The following is a 19923-nucleotide window of genomic DNA, read 5'->3' on the forward strand; positions in this document are numbered from 1 at the left end:
GAGATCATAATCTCACAGTTAATGATTTCCAGCCCTGACTCAGGCCCTGCACCGATAGACTCTCTCTCCCTCCCTCCTCCCTCCCCCCCCCCCCTCTCTCTCTCTCTAAATAAATAAACTTAAATAAATAAATAAAGGTAAATTATAATAAATAAATGAACGAATGAATGAATGAATGAATGAATGTGGTTTTACCAAGATCTAGAAGTTAACATGGCTCCTAAAGGTTTTTTTCAATTACAGAGCAGAATAGCTTTTTGATCAATAATGTCTCAAGATGATGGTGTAATATGATTTAGAAATTTCACAAGTAACGTATTAATAATAGTGAAAGTTCATAAATTGTAGCTTGTTTTTGTGATTTAGAGCTAATTTTAATAACATAATTCTCTCTCACTCATATTCTAATATACTTCCTGGGGTAGAAACACCCATGGGAGTTATATCATACACATGAAACTAATTTCATGCTACAGCAGGGAAGGTATTGAGAATTGCTAGCATAGAGTATTGCTAGCATTTTAAAGCATCCTGTACAATAGAAACTAGTGTCAGGAATGGTAATTATGGTCTCCAGCTTCGATTTATTTAAACACTAGAAGCTAGAGGATTAAGAGTTGTCATTCTTAGTACTTTTACCATATTTCAAAAATTAACCTTTGTGAGCCAAGACTGCTTACACCTTGAATTTCTATTAAATATGTATCAAGAAAAGTTTCATTCAAAAAGAATACACAATACAACTTCAATTCTCAATCTATACTTCATACCTATCTTATTGGCTAGGCTAATCCTGAACTTAAGTGACACTTTGGGGTCGAGAGGAAAAGAGTGTCAGTGAAGCGGATCACACCATAAAAGTGGTTTTCAAAGTAACAGTACACTCACACGTATAAACTTACCAGGTTCCTAATTCCAGTCAATGTGGAATGGGAAAGGGGAGAAGTATGAAATTCCAACATTAGATTTATGTTATCCAATACCACCAAAAAAAATACTACATTTCTATAAACTGAAGAGGAAAATGGCACTGATCACTGGACTCTTTGATGTTTCTATTTAATTTCCTATATGCTCCAACAAACCTCCATAACTAAAAACCAAAACATAAAATACTTACTTTTTCATTTTTTTTGAGTTATATTTGACTTGGTAAGCTGCCTGGATTAATTTGTCTGGGCCACCATCAAACTGATGTGGAATGACCTTCTGAAAGTGCTAAAAAGACACATTAAAAGAAAAACATAAGAACTACTTAGTGCTGTTTCTTGTTAACTAATTAACAGTAAAATCTAAAGACACTCAAGAAATCATGAACTGACTTACCTGTAACATCCCTTCCATGTCAAGTTGCATCAGTTCTGCCTGATTCATTTGAAGAAGTGCCAATCCTACTCGAAATACTATTTCTAAACCCTGTGGAAACACATTTCATAAAGTCAAACTTCTCTTACTATTCCATTGACAAAAACTAATCATTCAAAAAAATATTAAGGTAAACATTTAGGGATCTACACTAGAAACTGACAAACATCTCTGCAAAAAGTCAGATAGCAAATATTTTAGACTTTGTGGGCCATGTGGTCACTGTCACAAATACTCAACTCTGCCACCACAGCCCAAAAGCAGACAAAGACAACACAACAAAAGGGCATGGCTATGTTCCAAGAAAACTTTTTACAAAAATAAGTGAAGGAACGAATTTGACACTTGAACCAGGATGATTAGTACATAAATCAGTTTGCTGACTCCAAACTAAATTAATTTAATTAGGTAATATAACCTGATCATCCCAAGATGTAGTTAATAACAACTAACATTGGGTTTAAGATGTTGTATTTATTTATTTTTAACTTAATTTAATTCACTAAGGTGGGACTTGAATTCACCACCCTGAGATCAAGAGTCACATGCTCTACCAGCTGAGCCAGCCAGTCACCCCTGATTAAGATGTTATTAATTATTATTAATAACACTTTAAAGTGCTTGCTACCATTTATCACTTAACCTTACTTCCTACCTTCTCACCCAAAATACAGAATAAAAGATAAAGGATGACTCTACATGACCATGACAATTAGAAGAACTACCTGCAAAATATTCATAGAATAGAAGAAACTTAATTATGCTCATTACTTCTTGCTCTTTGGGTAACAGATGCACTGCAATAATATTAACTATAAGGCAAATTTCACCTTTCACTAATTCTCACTGAATCAGTAAGAATGGATTCACCTCCTGAATCAATCAGGAAGCAATACAGACGTCTGATTAAGAGTGTGGGCCCCAGGGTGCCTGGGTGGCTCAATCAGTTGAGCATCTGACTCTTGATTTTGGCTCAGGTCATAATCCCAGGATCATGAGATCGAGACCTGTGTTGGGCTCCACGCTGAGCATGACACCTACTTAAGGTTCTTTCTCTGTCAGGGGCGCCTGGGTGGCTCAGTTGGTTAAGTATCCGACTCTTGATTTCAGCTTGGGTCATGCAGTTTGTAGGTTCAAGCCCTGAGTCAGGCTCTGTTAGTGAGAAGCCTGCTTGGGATTCTCCCTCTCCTCTCTCTCTGTGCTTCCCCTGCTCACTCTTTCTCACTCTCTCAAAATAAATAAACTTTAAAAAAAAAGATTCTCTCTCCCCTTCTGCTCCTCTCCCTAAGTTCATACTCACAATTGCTCTTAAAAAAAAAAAAAAAGAAACAAACAAACAAAATCCCAAAAGAGTGTGGGCTCCAGATTTTGACTGCCTGCATTTAAATGCAGGCACTACACCACTTAGGTGCTGTATCCACAGACAAGATACTTAACTTTCCTCTAAGTCTCAGCTTCCTCATCTATCATTTATTAAATGGGGAAACTAACAAGTACTTGGTAGGTATTTTACAGGTTTAAAGGAGAGCATCCTTATAAGTAGTTAACCATGGAACACATGAGTGTCCTATATTGTTCTCCTCATTGCCCTGCTCTAATGATTAAATCCATGATTCCTTCATTCAGTCTGCCCACTAGCTTACCTCAGACATAAAGATATCAAATATCCTTGTTGCAATTGGTAATGGAAAAGTCGTAAGAAAGATAGTCAGAAACCAGGATGATGCATACATTGAGGTATGAAAACTCTGAGACTGAAAATGTACAAAGAGCTCTGGAAGATGCTCCTAAAGAAAAGAAAGGAATTAATTAAGACACAGTAAAATTCAGCATTTTAAACCAGAGTATTGTGTGTATACTAATAGCCTATTTCAAAGATTAGATCAGGCATCACTTAGAAAAGTTAAGATGTAGAAATTGATACATTCAGGAAAGTGGTTACTATCTGGGAAAGGAAGAAGGGGAAAAGGATGTGCAGGCAGAATTTAGGCTGTATCTAGAACATTTACTAATAAAAATAACAATTAAAACAAATAAATAAAACTTTAATATTTATTTAATCATGTTGGTAGGAACACAGCTGTCTGATATTTTCTGTACTTTTCTAAAACAGTAGTAATTCCAAAAAAATTTTTAAAGAAAAGAAATGCTACCTTGAAATACTTTCTGGTGCTATCTACCATTGATCACCCATCCTTACCTTCCTACCTTTTCACCCAAAATACAGATGCTTCCTCAATTCTAGTAATTCAAAACATAAATGACACATTAACTGAAAATAAACCAAGAGAAATTAAGGTTGGTTAAAAACATTATTTCAGAAAGAAAAATTTATTTAAGATTCATCTCAATTCCCATTTTATCTTATCTTTAAAATGTGCCAACACTTTGCATATCTCCTGCAGGTAAGGCAGCCAGGGAAAAGCAGACTCATAAAAGGGCTTTCATGTCTGCTGAATCCTGAACCTATATTCTTAAGTTCTGCATATCTAATTGAAATTTAAGTCAATGAGAATACTTACACCATAATATTACAGGACAATATTACAGTAAACTAAAAAAATATATATAAATTAACTCTAGAAGGGTAAAATATTTCAAAAATATTTTTCACTTGATTTTGATTCCTCTCCTCCCCTTCTCTACACCCTCACACAGTCACTACACTCTGAGTCTTAAACTAGCAACATAAAAGCATTATTTTAAGAAAATATTACAGGCTAGCAAAAAAAGCGAGATAAAAAGGGAAAGGCAGGAGAGAGGACTGAAAGAACAGACAAGCCTCAAAAGAAGTGAACTGATGTCAGTGTCATGTCATGAGCTCTTGTGAGAGCAAAGTCTCTATAACAATAATAGGATACAATAGGGCATAAAAAGGAAACTCATGCATTTAGGCAATGTGGTTGCGATATATTTGGCATAAATGCTTCAAGTCTGAATATGAAAACTGCAGTCAAGTTCCAGACTGTGCTCTACCAGCAGATAGCATCTAACTGATGTGTTAACCAACCAACAATCATGGGATTAAAACACTGACTTTTCAATTGCTAAAATGCTTTTAACATTGCATTTACTTGTCATTCAAACCAAGAAGACAAAAATACAAAGGCAATATGCCTTTTCGTTAACACTACAATTTTACCTGTATCATGCATTCAAACTGGTACATACATAGGCCCAGTTCTGCCATACTTGGCTTAAAAAGTTCACGAAGTCTATAATCTTGCATTAATTTAACAAATACACAGAAAGCTTCTTCTTCTGGCATCTACAATATAAGGGGGAAAAGCAACACAGGTTAATGTTTTGTAATACACAAAAAAGCTAAATGCTTATTTAAACTAAGAACCCATCCAAGTATAAAGATGGTTTTGAATGTCCATGTGTTACAATGTTAAGAACAATGGACTAGGTATCAAAAGATTCTAATCTCCCATTCTCAGAATGAGAGGTTAAACAAATTTAACAACCTTTGAGACTAACTGCCTCACTTGCCTAATTAATGAATTCTATCAACCAATATTCCTTTAGAGTCAGATAGTTCTGTTCTCCTGGATATATACCAGTGAAAAAAATAAATACTCTACCCTCATGGAACCTGAACCTTTTAGTTGAAGAAGAAAGACAATATGTGCAATAAATCAATTAATATATATGCCAGATGGTGATGAGTGCTATGGAAATAAAATACAGTAGGGTCACAGGAAATGCTGGGGAGATACACTGCTATTTATGTAGGCAGATCAGGCAAAGTCCCTTGAAAAGGGAGCATTTGAGCAGAATACTGAAAAAACTAAGGGAGCAATTGAGGAAAAGAACAATCCTAGGAGTATAAGGCCTCAGAGTAGAATCACAAGTGGCATGCTCAAGGAACAGCAAATAGACCACTAAATTAGGAGTAATTCTGCAAGTGGTGGTTAGCTTATGGAAGAGAAATACACGGAACCAAATTACAGAAGGTTTTAGAGACCACTGTAAGGATTTGGACTTTTACCTTACATGAGATGGGAAGACTTTCAATGGTCCTAAGCAGAAATTATATGATACAGTAAGTGTTTAACAAAAAAAAAAAAAAAAAAACTTGTAAAATATATTTTCAAAGGATCTGTAAGTAACGTTTAAAGGTAACAGTTTCATATTTTATTCTTACTAACAACTGTCTCACATTTTATGTGAAACGCACAAGAAAAATATTTTACCCAAAACTCACAAGAAAAGCTATATCAAATAAGATATGAATATAAGAACTCTTTAAAGAGCTACACAGATATTCAGAATATTTTCTAATTTTCTACTGCTCATTTATTCACATTATACTAATGTGTTTTAAAAGAAACCTTGGGGAGCCTGGGTGGCTCAGTCAGTTAAGCATCCAACCTCGGCTCAGGTCATGATCTCATGGTTTTTGAGTTCAAGCTCCGCATTGGGCTCTCTGCTGACAGCTCTGAGCCTGGAGCCTGCTTCAGATTCTCTGTCTCCCCCCTCTCTCTTCCCCTCCCCCCTGCTCACTCGCTCTCTCTCTCTCAAAAATAAACATTAAAAAAATTTTTTTAAATAAAAATAAATAGTAAATAAAATAAAATAAACCTCAAAGGATCTCTAGGCATTCTTACTAACAACTGTTTCTAATAACTTTTTTTCCTGGCCTTAACACAGCCTTGGACAGAAGTCAAATGTTACTCTTAGTAAAACCTATACTTCCTTCCTTCCTCCCAACACATACAGCAACAATTCTGCCTTGAAGACCATCCTTATCAATTCCACAAGCCCTATAGCCCCACTGATTTATGTTAATCACCATAAGAAGCCACACAACCTGGAACTCTCATCCCATGTGGTTCTACTGTTCCCCAAATTTAACCCCATGTCCAGCCTTTCCTAAACCTTTTCCACAGCACTTTCTGGAACTTATAACCTGCCATCAACAAAATATGCTACCTAGATCCTCAATCTCTTTACTAAATGGTCTTTCACCTTCTTCCTCCAACTGAAACTTGGCTCCCCTAAGGGGGCTGTTTTCTCTACTATAGTACTGAAAGCAACCAGGGAGTAAAGGTCTATTTCTCTTCCTGGAACTCACTGACTCATTGCCATTGCATTACCTCCCCCTTCTCTCTGAAACAGATACTGTGGATATTACCTATTACTCTTCTTTTTTGTAATATCTACAAACCTCTAGGTCACTCACCTGAACTTTACTCATTTTCATGAGGATTAATTCCCTGGCCTAGCAGATCTTACTTAGCCTTCCTTTCTTCCAATGATCTTAACTCAGGTTCTAGAGCCACACAGCTTATGGTTCAAATTCCACTTAGCTACATGACCTTAAGCAAATTATTTAATCTCTCTGTTGCTCAGTTTCAACATTGGTCAAATGAGTAAAATAACAGCACTTATTTCACAGGGTTGCAATGAAGATTAATAGAGTTATATGACCTTGCAAGCCTATCACTCATTTATATCACACTACCTTTTTTCTGTTTCCAACTCTCGTGTGTTCTTTGCTGCCTATACCCTGTTATATTTATTCAGTCACTTAAATCCACAATAACTTTTGCCTGTCTCTCTCAGTAATAATTCCAACTGCAAAACTCTACCCTTGGATAAATCAAACTCTAGAAGTACATCTAGGCAACGGAGAGTGGTTGGGTAAAAACAAAAGACTTTACCATGCTGGCTGATCTCACTCTGAATTCAGAACCACTAATGTCAGTGGATCTTTAATGTTTCTGGTATGCTTTATTTCACTAATTTAATCACTCTCAATCTATGAGGCCACCATTTCAAGCTTTCTTCTCTATCCTCAAGCTTTCACGGCCTCCTTCCCACTCAACTAATCTAATGACCTTATTTCGTACTTAAATTTTTTAAAAATTAGAAGCAATATAAAGAGAATTTTCCCATTCTCACACTATCATAAATATCATCCTACCTGCATCTGCATCCATTTTATAGCCTCTTGTCTCTCTCTTCCATTGGCCTGAACCTTTACCACAATTCTGGTCTCATATTTCCAACTGCCCGCTTACATTTCCACTTGGACGTCTGATAGACATCTCAAACCACTCCTAATTTCCTACTCTGCCATTCCTTGCCCAAACTTCCACTCAAAATCCATATGTGTCATCACTGTCTCCTTTCCTTTTACTCCACATCCAATCTATCAGTAACTCCTGCTGGCTCTATATTAAGATTATTTCAAGAACCAACCACTTTCGACCAAAGACACCTAATCCAAACCACAATCAAAAGAGTAGTCCATTGTCTTTCATGAAAAACTCTAAAAGCCTCCTCATGGGTCACTCTGCTGCCTCCTCAGGCTTCCTTCCCAACAATCTATTCCCTATACAGCATGGAACTGCCCGAGTGTTCTTTTCAAGGCTTGAATTAGAACATTTCACTCCACTGCTCAAAATACTCTAGTGGTTTTCCATATCCTCAGTAAAAGTCAAAATCCTTACAAGGTCCTACATGACATGACCCCTTACTACTTTTCTCATCTCTTCTCCCACCACTACCTTCCCCTTTCCATTCCACCCCTACCACCCCTCATTCTACTGACAGTGGCAATGAATAAATTTTTTGTCTTATAAGGATTTCTGCTCAGGGCACCTGGGTGGCTCAGGAAGTTAAGCATCCAACTTCAGCTCAGGTCATGATCTCACGATTTGTGGGTTGAAGCCCTGCATCAGGCTCTGCACTGACAGCTCAGAGCCTGGAGCCTGCTTCAGATTATGTGTCTCCCTCTCTCTTTGCCCCTCCCCCACTCATGCTCTGTCTCTGTCTCTCTCTCAAAAATAAAATAAATATAAAAAGAGTTTCTTCTCTTCTGAAATATTACAGGTTTCATTCCCTCTCTCCTCCACAAAAGCACTAATGTGGGAAATGCCAATTTTTTAAGTAAGTTGAAGTAATCAAATAAAAGACCAAAGGGGAAAAAATAAAATCACTGGGTCCTCCTCAAAAAAACTGAAAACAATGCTTTCAAAATGAAAAAGTGTAACACTGAGTAAAATATAAATATGAAGAACAATCACCTAGTTGTTTTACAGCCACTCCTTTCTATTAGAAATCTGTGCACACAAATCTTGGAGCAACTGCACTGCTACATACCTTTTCTGTGACACGGACTCAATAAGAATCCATGCCTTTTGCAAAGGTCTACTGGGGACACTATCTACCTAATTTTGTTGGAGTATTAAGACATACACAAAACGTATCCAGCACTTTTAGCTATTTTAAAACAACATGTACTAATTAAGCTAACTTTACAAAATTTTTCCTCAAACACTGAGTTATGTTGCCAAGCTAACATGTGGGAGGCAATATAGCATAGGGTATAAGAGAATTAAGTTTTAGAAACAAAGAGAGGGGCCTTTGAATCTGGCTGTACCACTCTTTCTAGCTTATGGCCCTGGGCTAGAAAATTATTGTTATGGTAATGTATTAGCTGCCATTGACAATAAAAGATAAATAAATTAATCAATAAATGAAAGTATCGCTACCAGCACTGCCTACAGTGTCTTGGAGGAAAATGTGGTGGCCCCTTGAGATTCCTATAGCCCTAGGTCTACTGTTAAGAGATTCGTAACTCAAGAAAAAACTGCCCTTTAAATAGAAATGACTACTGAAAGGTTATTCTGGAACTAATATGAATGCAAAAGGAATAGAATTATGAAAAAAAAAATCACTCGATTTATAATAAGAATGCTTGAGTTCAATAGTAAAAAGCCTACCAATATTAATCAACTACAAATTAAGAAAAAATCACTATTGTGCAAAACCTCAACATTAACAAAACTAGTTTTGTTTTCATTATTTACAATCTAATATCACCTAGAAATGGACAGTTATCATGCAACAGTTGGCATGATATATTATAAAACAAAGTAAATATCAGTCACTCTTATTATAAATCAGTTTCTGTGACATGAGGTTTTTGCTACTCAGAAAAGTAGTGTGTATATATATTCCTGAGAGTTACAAAGCTTTAAAATTCAGGCAGAACTGCTGGGAAACTGAAGCAAAGCATGGAGCAACACAGTTTCAAATTCCTACTCTGCTTTTATCTACCAAGAAAAATCATCTTGGGCCAGTCATTGAATTTTTATTGCATGTCTACTATATGTCAAACACCACGGTAGGTTTTTACATATATTATCTCATATAACCCTCACAATGAATCTGAAAGTACACAGTGTTACCTAATTAAGGCTCAGAGACAGATTAAATGATCTAGCCCAAGTTCACAGAACTCAGTGTAGCACTGAGATGGAAAAACCAGCTTACATATATGACTCAAATCAAGCTATCTCCACGGTTTCTCTTCAGACTACATTTTAGTGTGAGAATAAGAGTACAATGGACTTGAAAAAAAATTCAACGGAAGTGAAAACACTATTTGTCATTTCCCTTCTAAGATATAAACTGGTGATCCTGCCCCTGACTTCTGAAAACATCCTATCCAAACCCACTCTAAAGTAAGTCACTGTCAATAGAAATATAGGTTATATCCCTGGGGCAGTAAAAATAATTGAGTATCTATATTTGGTTTAATTTTTTTTTTAATTATTTATTTACTTTTGGGGGTGGGGGGACAGAGAGAGAGAGAGAATATCCCAAGCAGGCTCCACACTGTCAGCACGGAGCCCGATGTGGGGCTCGAACTCATGAACCATGAGATCATGACCTGAGCCGAAACCAAGAGTCAGACGTTTAACCGACTAAGCACCCAGACATCCCATGAGCATCTCTATTTTAGAACCTATAACAAGATAGGCATAATAAGCACTTAACCCTGTGACAACCAAAATTTCTGTGTGAATTTGCAAAGATGTATGACATAAATAAGATTTTCATACCAACACTTTAATCATATCCTCCTTAGTTGGGAAAACATTAGTCTTTATTAAATATTGACATGTAAGTTAAGATTTAAAAGTAGATACAGGCTATAGTACAATATTATGGCTCAAATGTAGACACCAAGAAGCTGAAATTTCATTACTGGAAGGACATTATTGTATGTTATTTTCAAAACTTTTAATATTTTAAAGTGAAAATTAACTATCCCTATTTAAATTATGCCTAAAGAAAAATACCCAGTATCAAATGCTTAATAAAAACAAGAATGATTCTTTAATTCTCCAATTCAACTTCAATAAGGAACTTAGAAACTTAATACCTGTACTAACTTACCTGCATAAGCAACAATCCAACTATAAAAGCACTTCCTTGACAGTAACCAACCTCACGATCCACTAAAGAATATGCCTAAAAAGTAAAAAATGTTCAAAATACTTTAACATGATGTATTATATCTTTCTTCTCTAAAAACCTAAAAATAGTGAGATGATGGAGTAAATACCATTTATTTTTTTGACAAGCTTCCGCTTGCTTGTCATACATGTTATCCTATTAGGGTTTAAAAAGTAGATGATTTATTACATAAAATTTTCTTTTGATAATTTCCCAGTTAGAAACCGATGCTCCTAAGGACAAGAAAATAAAGGAACTTACACTCAGTGAAGTAACAAAGTTTAAAAAATATTTATCTGATAAAGATAAAAACAGTAAGGTTAAGGTAAAGCACTGGGAGAACTGAAATGGTTCAAAAAGAAATTAATATTTTACAGAGGTAGTTGAAAAGGAAAGGAACTATTTCAAGAAAAAAGGCAATATTGAAGAAAAAATTACAATAGCACACACTCTGAAGAGCTAAGAGTTCTTACAGTGCTGGCCATAGTAAGCCGAAAACTGGTCCTAGATTGTGAAACTCACAGAAGATAAATCACCCATTTTCATAAAGGATCTTTCTATGGTATAGTGATTTATAGACTATTTGATTCTACCCAATATCAAGCAATGTGATGAATTTTCTAAGTTCTCCAAACTAGACAGTAATGTAGCATCAAAATTAAAGCAGAAATCATGCTAAAGTCAAATTTTTGCCAAAGTAACTGATTACTGTCTAATTTCAACCTTCTGAGAATTCATTTTAAAAAATTATAAACAGAACTTACCTTCATTACATTAAATAAAACCTCCTGTCCAAGGCTGTCTTTTTCCTTAAAGAAATTGTGTTCAGGATAAGTTCTAGCAATGTCCCTTCGGATCAATTTTTCACAAGGTGAGGTCATTTTCAGGAGTTCTGAATACTGATCCTTAATTGGCATACTTTGTGCACTGCATAAAAGTTGCCAAACTATTGCTCTAAAATGGTGAGGTATCCCTTTACGAACAAGCTCCTAAAAATAAAATTAAAAGTAAAATAAAATTTTAATATTGAATTATTGAAGTCTCCTACCTTAAAAGTCAAAGACGACTTGTTGGGGATTGGAATGGAGTGGAACACTTTATCAAATTTATAATTCACAAAGCTACTCTTAAATACTAGGGAACCTTTTAACCAAGGCTAATACTTGGCCCTTGGATGTGTCCTTTCTTGTCAGGGGGGCTACAACGCCATGGATAAACCCTTGACATTTCTCCCAGAATGTGGCCTCTAAAGCTATTAAGGACCTGAAAATCTGCAGAGCTGTGAATGAAAGCACAGTAATAACCATTGTCTTTCAAAGATTTTACCAAAAAGGTAAAATAGTGATAATTCAAAGACCTAGGATGTTACTACTTCATTCATGAATCTATAAAAAGAGAGAATTTCTAAAATAATTTTCAGCTATATATTTCTACAATTAGGAATCGTCTGTAACAACTGATATCTACAATTCAAAACTTCTAATGGACACAAATAAATGAAAACAGATAAAACAGGGCTCTTTATTACAGCACTTAGAAAGTACTCAAATCTCAGTTGTTGGTTTTTTTTTTTTTTAATCTTCCATTAATCCATGCCTTGATGCCCCTTTGGGATAAGAGGAAGAAATTCAACAAAGAATATGAATACCTTAACTTGCTTTTCCTTCTTTTTGCGTACATCTTCCCATTCATTAACAATTCTTCCCCAAAGAATCCAAGAATCTTCTTCAAGGTGGCTGAGGTTGCTAGAGGCTGATGAACTTGATACAAGGGAGGAGCCACTGTTTCTTCTTGACCCATTTACAGATCTTAAAGACTTACTATCCGTCTCTAACAATCTAAAACATAATTAAAAATTGCTCAAGATCTAATTTTACAGTGATATTGGATGAAGTAATAATGATACATAGCTCTTTACTAATAGCCACGGTTTTAGAATATGCATAATTTCAGCAATATTTGGTTATTACTGTATTTTTTCGTCTAAGCATAGCAATTTCAAAATTTGATAGTACATTACATTAAATATTTTAGTGCTATTTGTCCCATCATAATTTCCCTTCATCTCTACTAAAAATACAAATTAGGAGAAATCTAGTGAGAAAGGTGGTTGGGAGGGCTTCAGGAGAAAACAAATTGCTGTTGGAACAGGTTTAACAAATTCTATTGAGGAACTAATCCTACATGTTTAGAATGCATCCTAGGGTAAAAAAAGCAAAGCAGGGCCACCCAAATCACCCAAATCCCTTCTCTTTTTTTCATTTTTTTCTGCCCTTCTATAAATCTGCCATTGTTTGGTCATGCAGTATTGGTATAAAAAATTTACTAGGGTGCATGGATGACTAAGTGGGTTAAACGTCCAACTCTTGCTCTCAGCTCAGGTCTTGATCTCAGGGTTGTGAGTTCAAGCCCTTCACTAGGCCCAGCATGGAGCCTACTGAAAACAACAACAAAAACAAACAAAAAAACCCTGTACAATTATTAATATGAAAATTGGAAGTTTTCACTTATTTGTTTATATACACATATATTTATTTACAGTTCTGGATTCTCTTGAAAAATAAAGATGGCAAAACCAAGCCCATCCATATTCCTGCATAGGAAAAACAAGGTGTAGCCGAGTAGGAGCTTCTCCATTTACATGGAGGACTTTAATACACTCGGTCTCCTTAATCCCAACTACCTCACAAAAACTCAAGCCAACTAACAGTTGTTATTTATCACTGGGTTTGCACTCTCAAACTGAGACCTCTTCATTCTTAAGATCCTTTCGCCTTTGTATTTCCTTATCTGTTCAAAGATGAGATAATTTCAGAGATCAGTTCTATGACTTATCACAACATCAAATCTATTATTTATTTCATAAATAAACACACTATAATGAAAGACTGGAAAATGTGGCTCTCTCACTATAAAGACAGAAATTACATGTCATTCAAATAAGGGTCCTCAAAGATCTATTTCTGTTTTTAACATGACTACCACTTACTTAGAATAATGCCTTGAGAAAGTCCTCTATTTAGGATATAACAAATGCTCCAAATATTAAAGACATATAAAAACTAATAAAAAAATATATGTATCAAACCCTACTGAGCAGACTATTAGAAACACCCTTTGCATGGGAGATTTATTCATTTTTATATCCCTGAAAGCACTTAGCACAATAACAAGGTACATTAAGTATCAACTGAGTTGAAATAAAATCAAAATCTGCATATTAAAAAAAGAACTTCAAATCCCAAATATGTCATAATCAGTTAACACAACATAATAAAAACTGCACAAATACTATTCTTCTTAATGGGATAGTTTCATACATTTCCACTGCAACAATGATTTAAATTAAATATCCCAAATATGGCTAGAAATAGAAAAATGGATAAAACAGCCAAATTAAGCGTCAACTATTTGCTATAAATATTCTTTATTGGAAAAAAATAATTCCCAAAGCAATCTACATATTCAATGCATCCCTATTAAAATAACATCAGCATTCTTCACAGAGCTAGAACAAACAATCCTAGAATTTGTATGGAAACAGAAAAGACCCTAAATAGCCAAAGCAATCTTGAAAGAGAAAACCAAAGCAGAAGGCATCACAATCTTGGACTTCAAGCTATACTACAAAGCTGTAACCATCAAGACAGTATGGTACTGGCACAAGAACAGACACTCAGATCAATGGAACAGAACAGAGAACCCAGAAATGGACCCACAAACATATGGCCAACTAATCTTGGACAAAGCAGGAAAGAATATCCAATGGAATAAAGACAGTCTCTTCAGCAAGTGGTGATGGGAAAACTTGACAGCGACATGCAGAAAAATGAACCTGGACAACTTTCTTACACCATACACAAAAATAAACTCAAAATGGATGAAAGACCTAAACAAAAGACAGGAAGCCATCAAAATCCTCAAGGAGAAAGCAGGCAAAAACCTCTCTGGCCTTGTCTGCAGCAACTTCTTACTCAACACATCTCCAGAGGGAAGGGAAACAAAAGCAAAAATGAACTACTGGGGCCTCATCAAAACAAAAATCTTCTGCACAGCGAATGAAACAATCAGCAAAACTAAAAGGCAACTGACAGAATGGGAGAAGATTTTTTGCAAACGACATAAAGATCAGATATAGGGTTAGTATCCAAAATCTATAAACAACTTATAAAACTCAACACCCAAAAAACAAAGAATTCAGTGAAGAAATGGGCAAAAGACATGAATAGACACTTCTCCAAAGAACATCCAGATGGCCAACTGACACATGAAAAAATGCTCAACATCACTCATCATCAGGGAAATACAAAGTAAAACCACAATGAGATACCACCTCACACCTGCCAGAATGGCTAACATGAACAACTCAGGCAACAAAAGATGTTAGAGAGGGTGCAGATAAAGAGGATCTCTTTTGCACTGCTGGTAGGAATGCAAACTGGTGCAGCCACTCTGAAAAACAGTCTGGAGGCTCCTCAAAAAGTTAAAAATAGAACTACCCTACGACCCAGCAACTGCACTACTAGGTGTTTATCCAAGGGATACAGGTATGCTGTTTCGAAAGGACACATGCACCCCAATGTTTATAGCAACACTATCAACAATAGCCAAAGTATGGAAAGAGCCCAAATGTCCATCAATGGATGAATGGATAAAGAAGTTGTGGCATATATATATACCTTGGAGTATTACTCAGCAACCAAAAAGAATGAAATCTTGCCATTTGCAACTACATGGATGGAACTAGAGGGTATTATGCTAAGCAAAATTAGTGGGAGAAAGACAAATCATATGACTTCACTCATGTGAGGACTTTAAGATACAAAATGATATACAGACGAATATATGGGAAGGGAAGCAAAAATCATATAAAAACAGGAGGGGGACAAAATAGAAAAGATTCTTAAATATAGAGAATAAACAGAGGGTTGCTGGAGAGGTTGTGGGAGGGGGAATGGGCTAAATGGGTAAGGGGCACTAAGGAATCCACTCCTGAAATCATTGTTGCACTATATGTTAACTAACTTGAATGTAAATTTAAAAAATAAAATAATAAAAAAAATTAATGATAATGCTTTACTGCTTTTTCCATAGATATTATTTCAGTAAGTCCACAATATATCTTATGGAAAAATTAGTGTTACATATATGTAAGCACTATTTTAAAAAAATTTTTTTAATGTTTATTTTTGAGACAGAGAGTGCAAGCTGAGCAGGGGCAGAGACAGAGGGAGACACAGAATCTGAAGCAGGCTCCAGGCTCTGAGCTGTCAGCACAGAGCCTGATGCGGGGCTCGAACTCACGGGCTGTGAAATCATGACCTGAGCTGAAGTCGGACGCTTAACCAACTGAGCCACTGCGGCACCCCTTTGTGTAAGCACTTTTATATACGATTGTAATCCCTCAGAATTCTAAATGGAATAGAGAAACAAACTCCACTGAAATTACTTGAACTTCAGTTCTTCATTTAATTATTCACTGAATGCTTGCTATATGCCAAATAATGAAACTGCAGCACTACCATCAATAGAGAGATGTAATTTAAAAAGAATATAATGGTATTTCCTAAGCTAAACCTAAGTTTGAAATATGATGGAAGTATAGATGAAAAAGTGCCTAGACAGAAGGCTTCTAGAGAGTCAGAGAGGTCTCAGAGATTGCCAAGTTCTAACTTTTGGCATAAGCAAGAATACCAAGTGCAATCATGGGTGAGTTAGAGAAGTGGGTAAAGCAGTTTCTTTTCAGAGGACATTGAAATAACATACACAAATATATAGAACTGTGAGAAAAATTTATAAATGCAATATTCCAAGATACCACATTATTTAAAATACTGTTCTTTGATCCAGTGGAAAAAAAGACAGTCTCTTTAGCAAATCGTGCTGGGAGTAGTGGACAGCAACATGCAGAAGAATGAAACTAGACCACTTTCTTAAACCATGCACAAAAATAAACTCAAAATGGATGAAAGACCTAAATGTGAGACAGGAAACCATCAAAACCCTAAACAGGCAACAACCTCTATAACCTCAGCTGCAGCAATTTCTTGCTTGACACATCTCCAAAGGCAAAAGAATTAAAAGCAAAAATGAACTACTTAGACCTCATCAAGATAAAAAGCCTCTGCACTGCAAAGGAAACAATCAACAAAACTAAAAGGCAACCAACAGAATGGGAAAAGATATTTGCAAATGACATATCCGATAAAGGGTTAGTATCCAAAATCTATAAAGAACTTGCCAAACTCAACACCCAAAAAACAAATAATCCAGTGAAGAAATGGGCAGAAGACATGAATAGACACTTTTCCAAAGACATCCAGATGGCCAACAGACACATGAAAAGATCCTCAATGTCATGCATCATCAGGAAATACAAATCAAAACCACACTGAGATACCACCTCACACTGGTCAGAGTGGCTAAAATGAACAACTCAGGAAACTACAGATGCTGGCGAGGATGTGGAGAAAGGGGAACCCTCTCGCACTGCTGGTGGGAATGCAAACTGGTGCAGCCACTCTGGAATACAGTGTGGAGGTTCCTCAAAAAATTAAAAACAGAACTACACTATGACCCAGCAATAGCACTATTAGTAATTTTATCCAAAGGATACAGGAGTGCTCATTCACAGGAGCACATGTACCCCAATGTTTACAGAAGCGCTTTCAACAATAGCCAAATTATGGAAATAGCCTAAATGTCCATCAACTGATGAAGGGATAAAGAAGATATGGTTTATGTATACAATGGAATACTACTAGCAGTTAGAATGAAATCATGCCATTTGTAGCAACGTGGATGGAACTGGAAGGTATTACGCTGAGTGAAATAAATCAGTCAGAGAAAGACAGATATCATCTGTTTTCACTCCTATGTGGATCTTGAGAAACTTAACGGAAGATGATGGGGGAATGTTAGGGTACAGACAGAGAGGGAGGGAGGCAAACCATAAGAGACTCTTAAATACAGAGGACAAACTGAGGGTGGATGGGAGGGTGGGGGAGAGGGGAAAATGGGTGATGGGCATTGAGGAGGTCACTTGTTGGGATGAGCACTGGGTGTTGTGTGTAACCGATGAACCACGGGAAATCTACTCCAAAAACCAAGAGCACACTTTACAAGCTGTATGTTAGCCAATTTAACAATAAATTATATTTTTTAAAAAAGAACTTAAATAAATAATAAAAATAAAGTAAAATACTGTTCTTGCCTTAACTCACCAAACAAAAAGGACTCAAATGGACAACAGCCATTAATATAAAAGCTAAAAACTATTAAAACTCCTTGAAGAAAACAGGAAAAAGACTTTACAACCTTGAAATAGGCAAAATGTGTTAATGAGACACAAAGAAACACTAACCTCAAAAGAAAAAATAAAGCAGACTTCATCAAACTTAAAAACCCGGGGCGCCTGGGTGGCGCAGTCGGTTAAGCGTCCGACTTCAGCCAGGTCACGATCTCGCGGTCTGTGAGTTCGAGCCCCGCGTCAGGCTCTGGGCTGATGGCTCGGAGCCTGGAGCCTGTTTCCGATTCTGTGTCTCCCTCTCTCTCTGCCCCGCCCCCGTTCATGCTCTGTCTCTCTCTGTCCCAACAATAAATAAAAAACGTTGAAAAAAAAAAAATTAAAAAAAAAAAAAAAACTTAAAAACCCTACTCTTCAAAAGATACCCTTCAGAAAATGAAAAGGTAAACTATAGACTGAGAAAAAAAGTTCTCACATATGTATCACATAAGACTGGTATCCAGAATACACAAAGAACTCTTAAAGTCAGTAATGAAAAATGGAAACAACACAGTTTTTTTTTGTTTTTTTTTTAGTGATTAAGAGACTTAAGCTGACATTTTACAAAACAAAATAATCAAATGGCCAAAAAGCAATGGGAAAACATTCAACTTGTGTTTTAGTCATCAGGATAAAGCAAATTAAAATCACACTATGCAATGTGGCTCAGTCAGTCAAGCATTCATCTCTGGATTTCAGCTCAGATTATGATCTCATGGTTCATGAGTTTGAGCCCTACAATGGGCTCCACACTGACAGTGTGGAGGACCTTTGGGATCCTCTATCTCCCCTTCCTCTGCCTTCTCATGGACTATCTCTCTCAAGGTAAATAAATGATGTCCTAGTTCAACCACTTTGAAGAACTAAATTTTCATTTGATCCAGCAAGAGAAATGAATAATCATATCCACAAAAAGATGTGAAGAAAGTTCACAGAAGCTTAATTCATAATAGTTACAACCCAGAAACAACCCAAATATCCAGAAAAGTAAATGATCAAATTTTGATATATTCATTCCTTGCAATACTAACTCAGCAATAAAAAGAAACAAACTGCTGATACATACAATAAAATGGATAAATCTTACAAATGTTAGGTTGAGTGAAAGAAGCCAGATGCACTCAAGTACATACTATATTATTTCACTTATATCAAGTTCAAGAACAAGCATATTATAGAAAAAATATAGGAGAGGGGCGCCTGGGTGGCTCAGTCGGTAAGCATCCGACTTCAGCTCAGGTCATGATCTCCCGGTTCGTGAGTTCAAGCCCCTCATCGGGCTCTGTGCTGACAGCTCAGAGCCTGGAGCCTGCTTCAGATTCTATGTCTCCCTCTCTCTCTGCTCCTCCCCCACTCACACTCTGTCTCTCTCGTAAAAATAAACAAACATTAAAAAAATTAAAAAAAATATATATATATAGGAGTAAATCCTCATGACTTTGGGTTAGGTAGAGCCTTCTTATGGGCTCCTGGTGTGGCTCATTCGCTTAAGCACGTGACTCTTGGTATCGGCTCAGGGCATGATCTCACAATTTGTGAGATTGAGCCCTGTGTCAGGCTCTGCACTGACAGCGCAGAGCCTGCCTGGGATTCTCGCTCTCCTTCCCTCCCTGCTCCCCTCCTTCCTCTCTCAAAAAAATTATGTAAACTTAAAAAAAAAAATAAGTAATTGGGGCACCTGGGTGACTCAGTCGGTTAAGCGTCAGACTTTGGCTCAGTTCATGATCTCACCATTCATGAATTCAAACCCTGCACCCAGCTCTGTGCTGACAGCTCAGAGCCTAGAGCCCATTTCAGATTGTGTCTCCCTCTCCCTCTGCCCTTCTCCCGCTCACACTGTGAGCATGTGTGTCTCTCAAAATATACATACATACATGCATACATAAATATTCTTAAATATGACACCCAAAGCACAAATGACTATATCTATATCTATACACGTATATACAGTAAAACCTTGGTTTGCATGCATAATTCATTCTGGAAACATGCTTGTGATCCAAAGCACTTGTGTA

At 36.4% G+C, this 19923-nt stretch overlaps 1 protein-coding gene across 18 annotated transcripts in view; it reads right to left on the reverse strand.

The window, feature by feature from the left end:
- The window catches only part of EVI5 (ecotropic viral integration site 5), a 236664-nt gene that overhangs the window by 138534 nt on the left and 78207 nt on the right, over positions 1–19923 (reverse strand). For all 18 annotated transcript variants that reach the window (XM_042997888.1, XM_042997886.1, XM_042997889.1 and 15 more), the window contains 7 exons: positions 12272–12461; positions 11388–11612; positions 10564–10638; positions 4508–4633; positions 3009–3152; positions 1327–1416; positions 1121–1218 (listed from right to left, as the gene is read on the reverse strand). In XM_042997888.1, coding sequence (XP_042853822.1) covers positions 1121–1218; positions 1327–1416; positions 3009–3152; positions 4508–4633; positions 10564–10638; positions 11388–11612; positions 12272–12461 — 948 coding nt within the window. The remainder of the gene's footprint in view (positions 1–1120; positions 1219–1326; positions 1417–3008; positions 3153–4507; positions 4634–10563; positions 10639–11387; positions 11613–12271; positions 12462–19923) is intronic.

The sequence above is a fragment of the Panthera tigris genome, chromosome C1 (genome assembly GCF_018350195.1).
Source record: "Panthera tigris isolate Pti1 chromosome C1, P.tigris_Pti1_mat1.1, whole genome shotgun sequence".
NCBI lineage: Eukaryota > Metazoa > Chordata > Mammalia > Carnivora > Felidae > Panthera > Panthera tigris.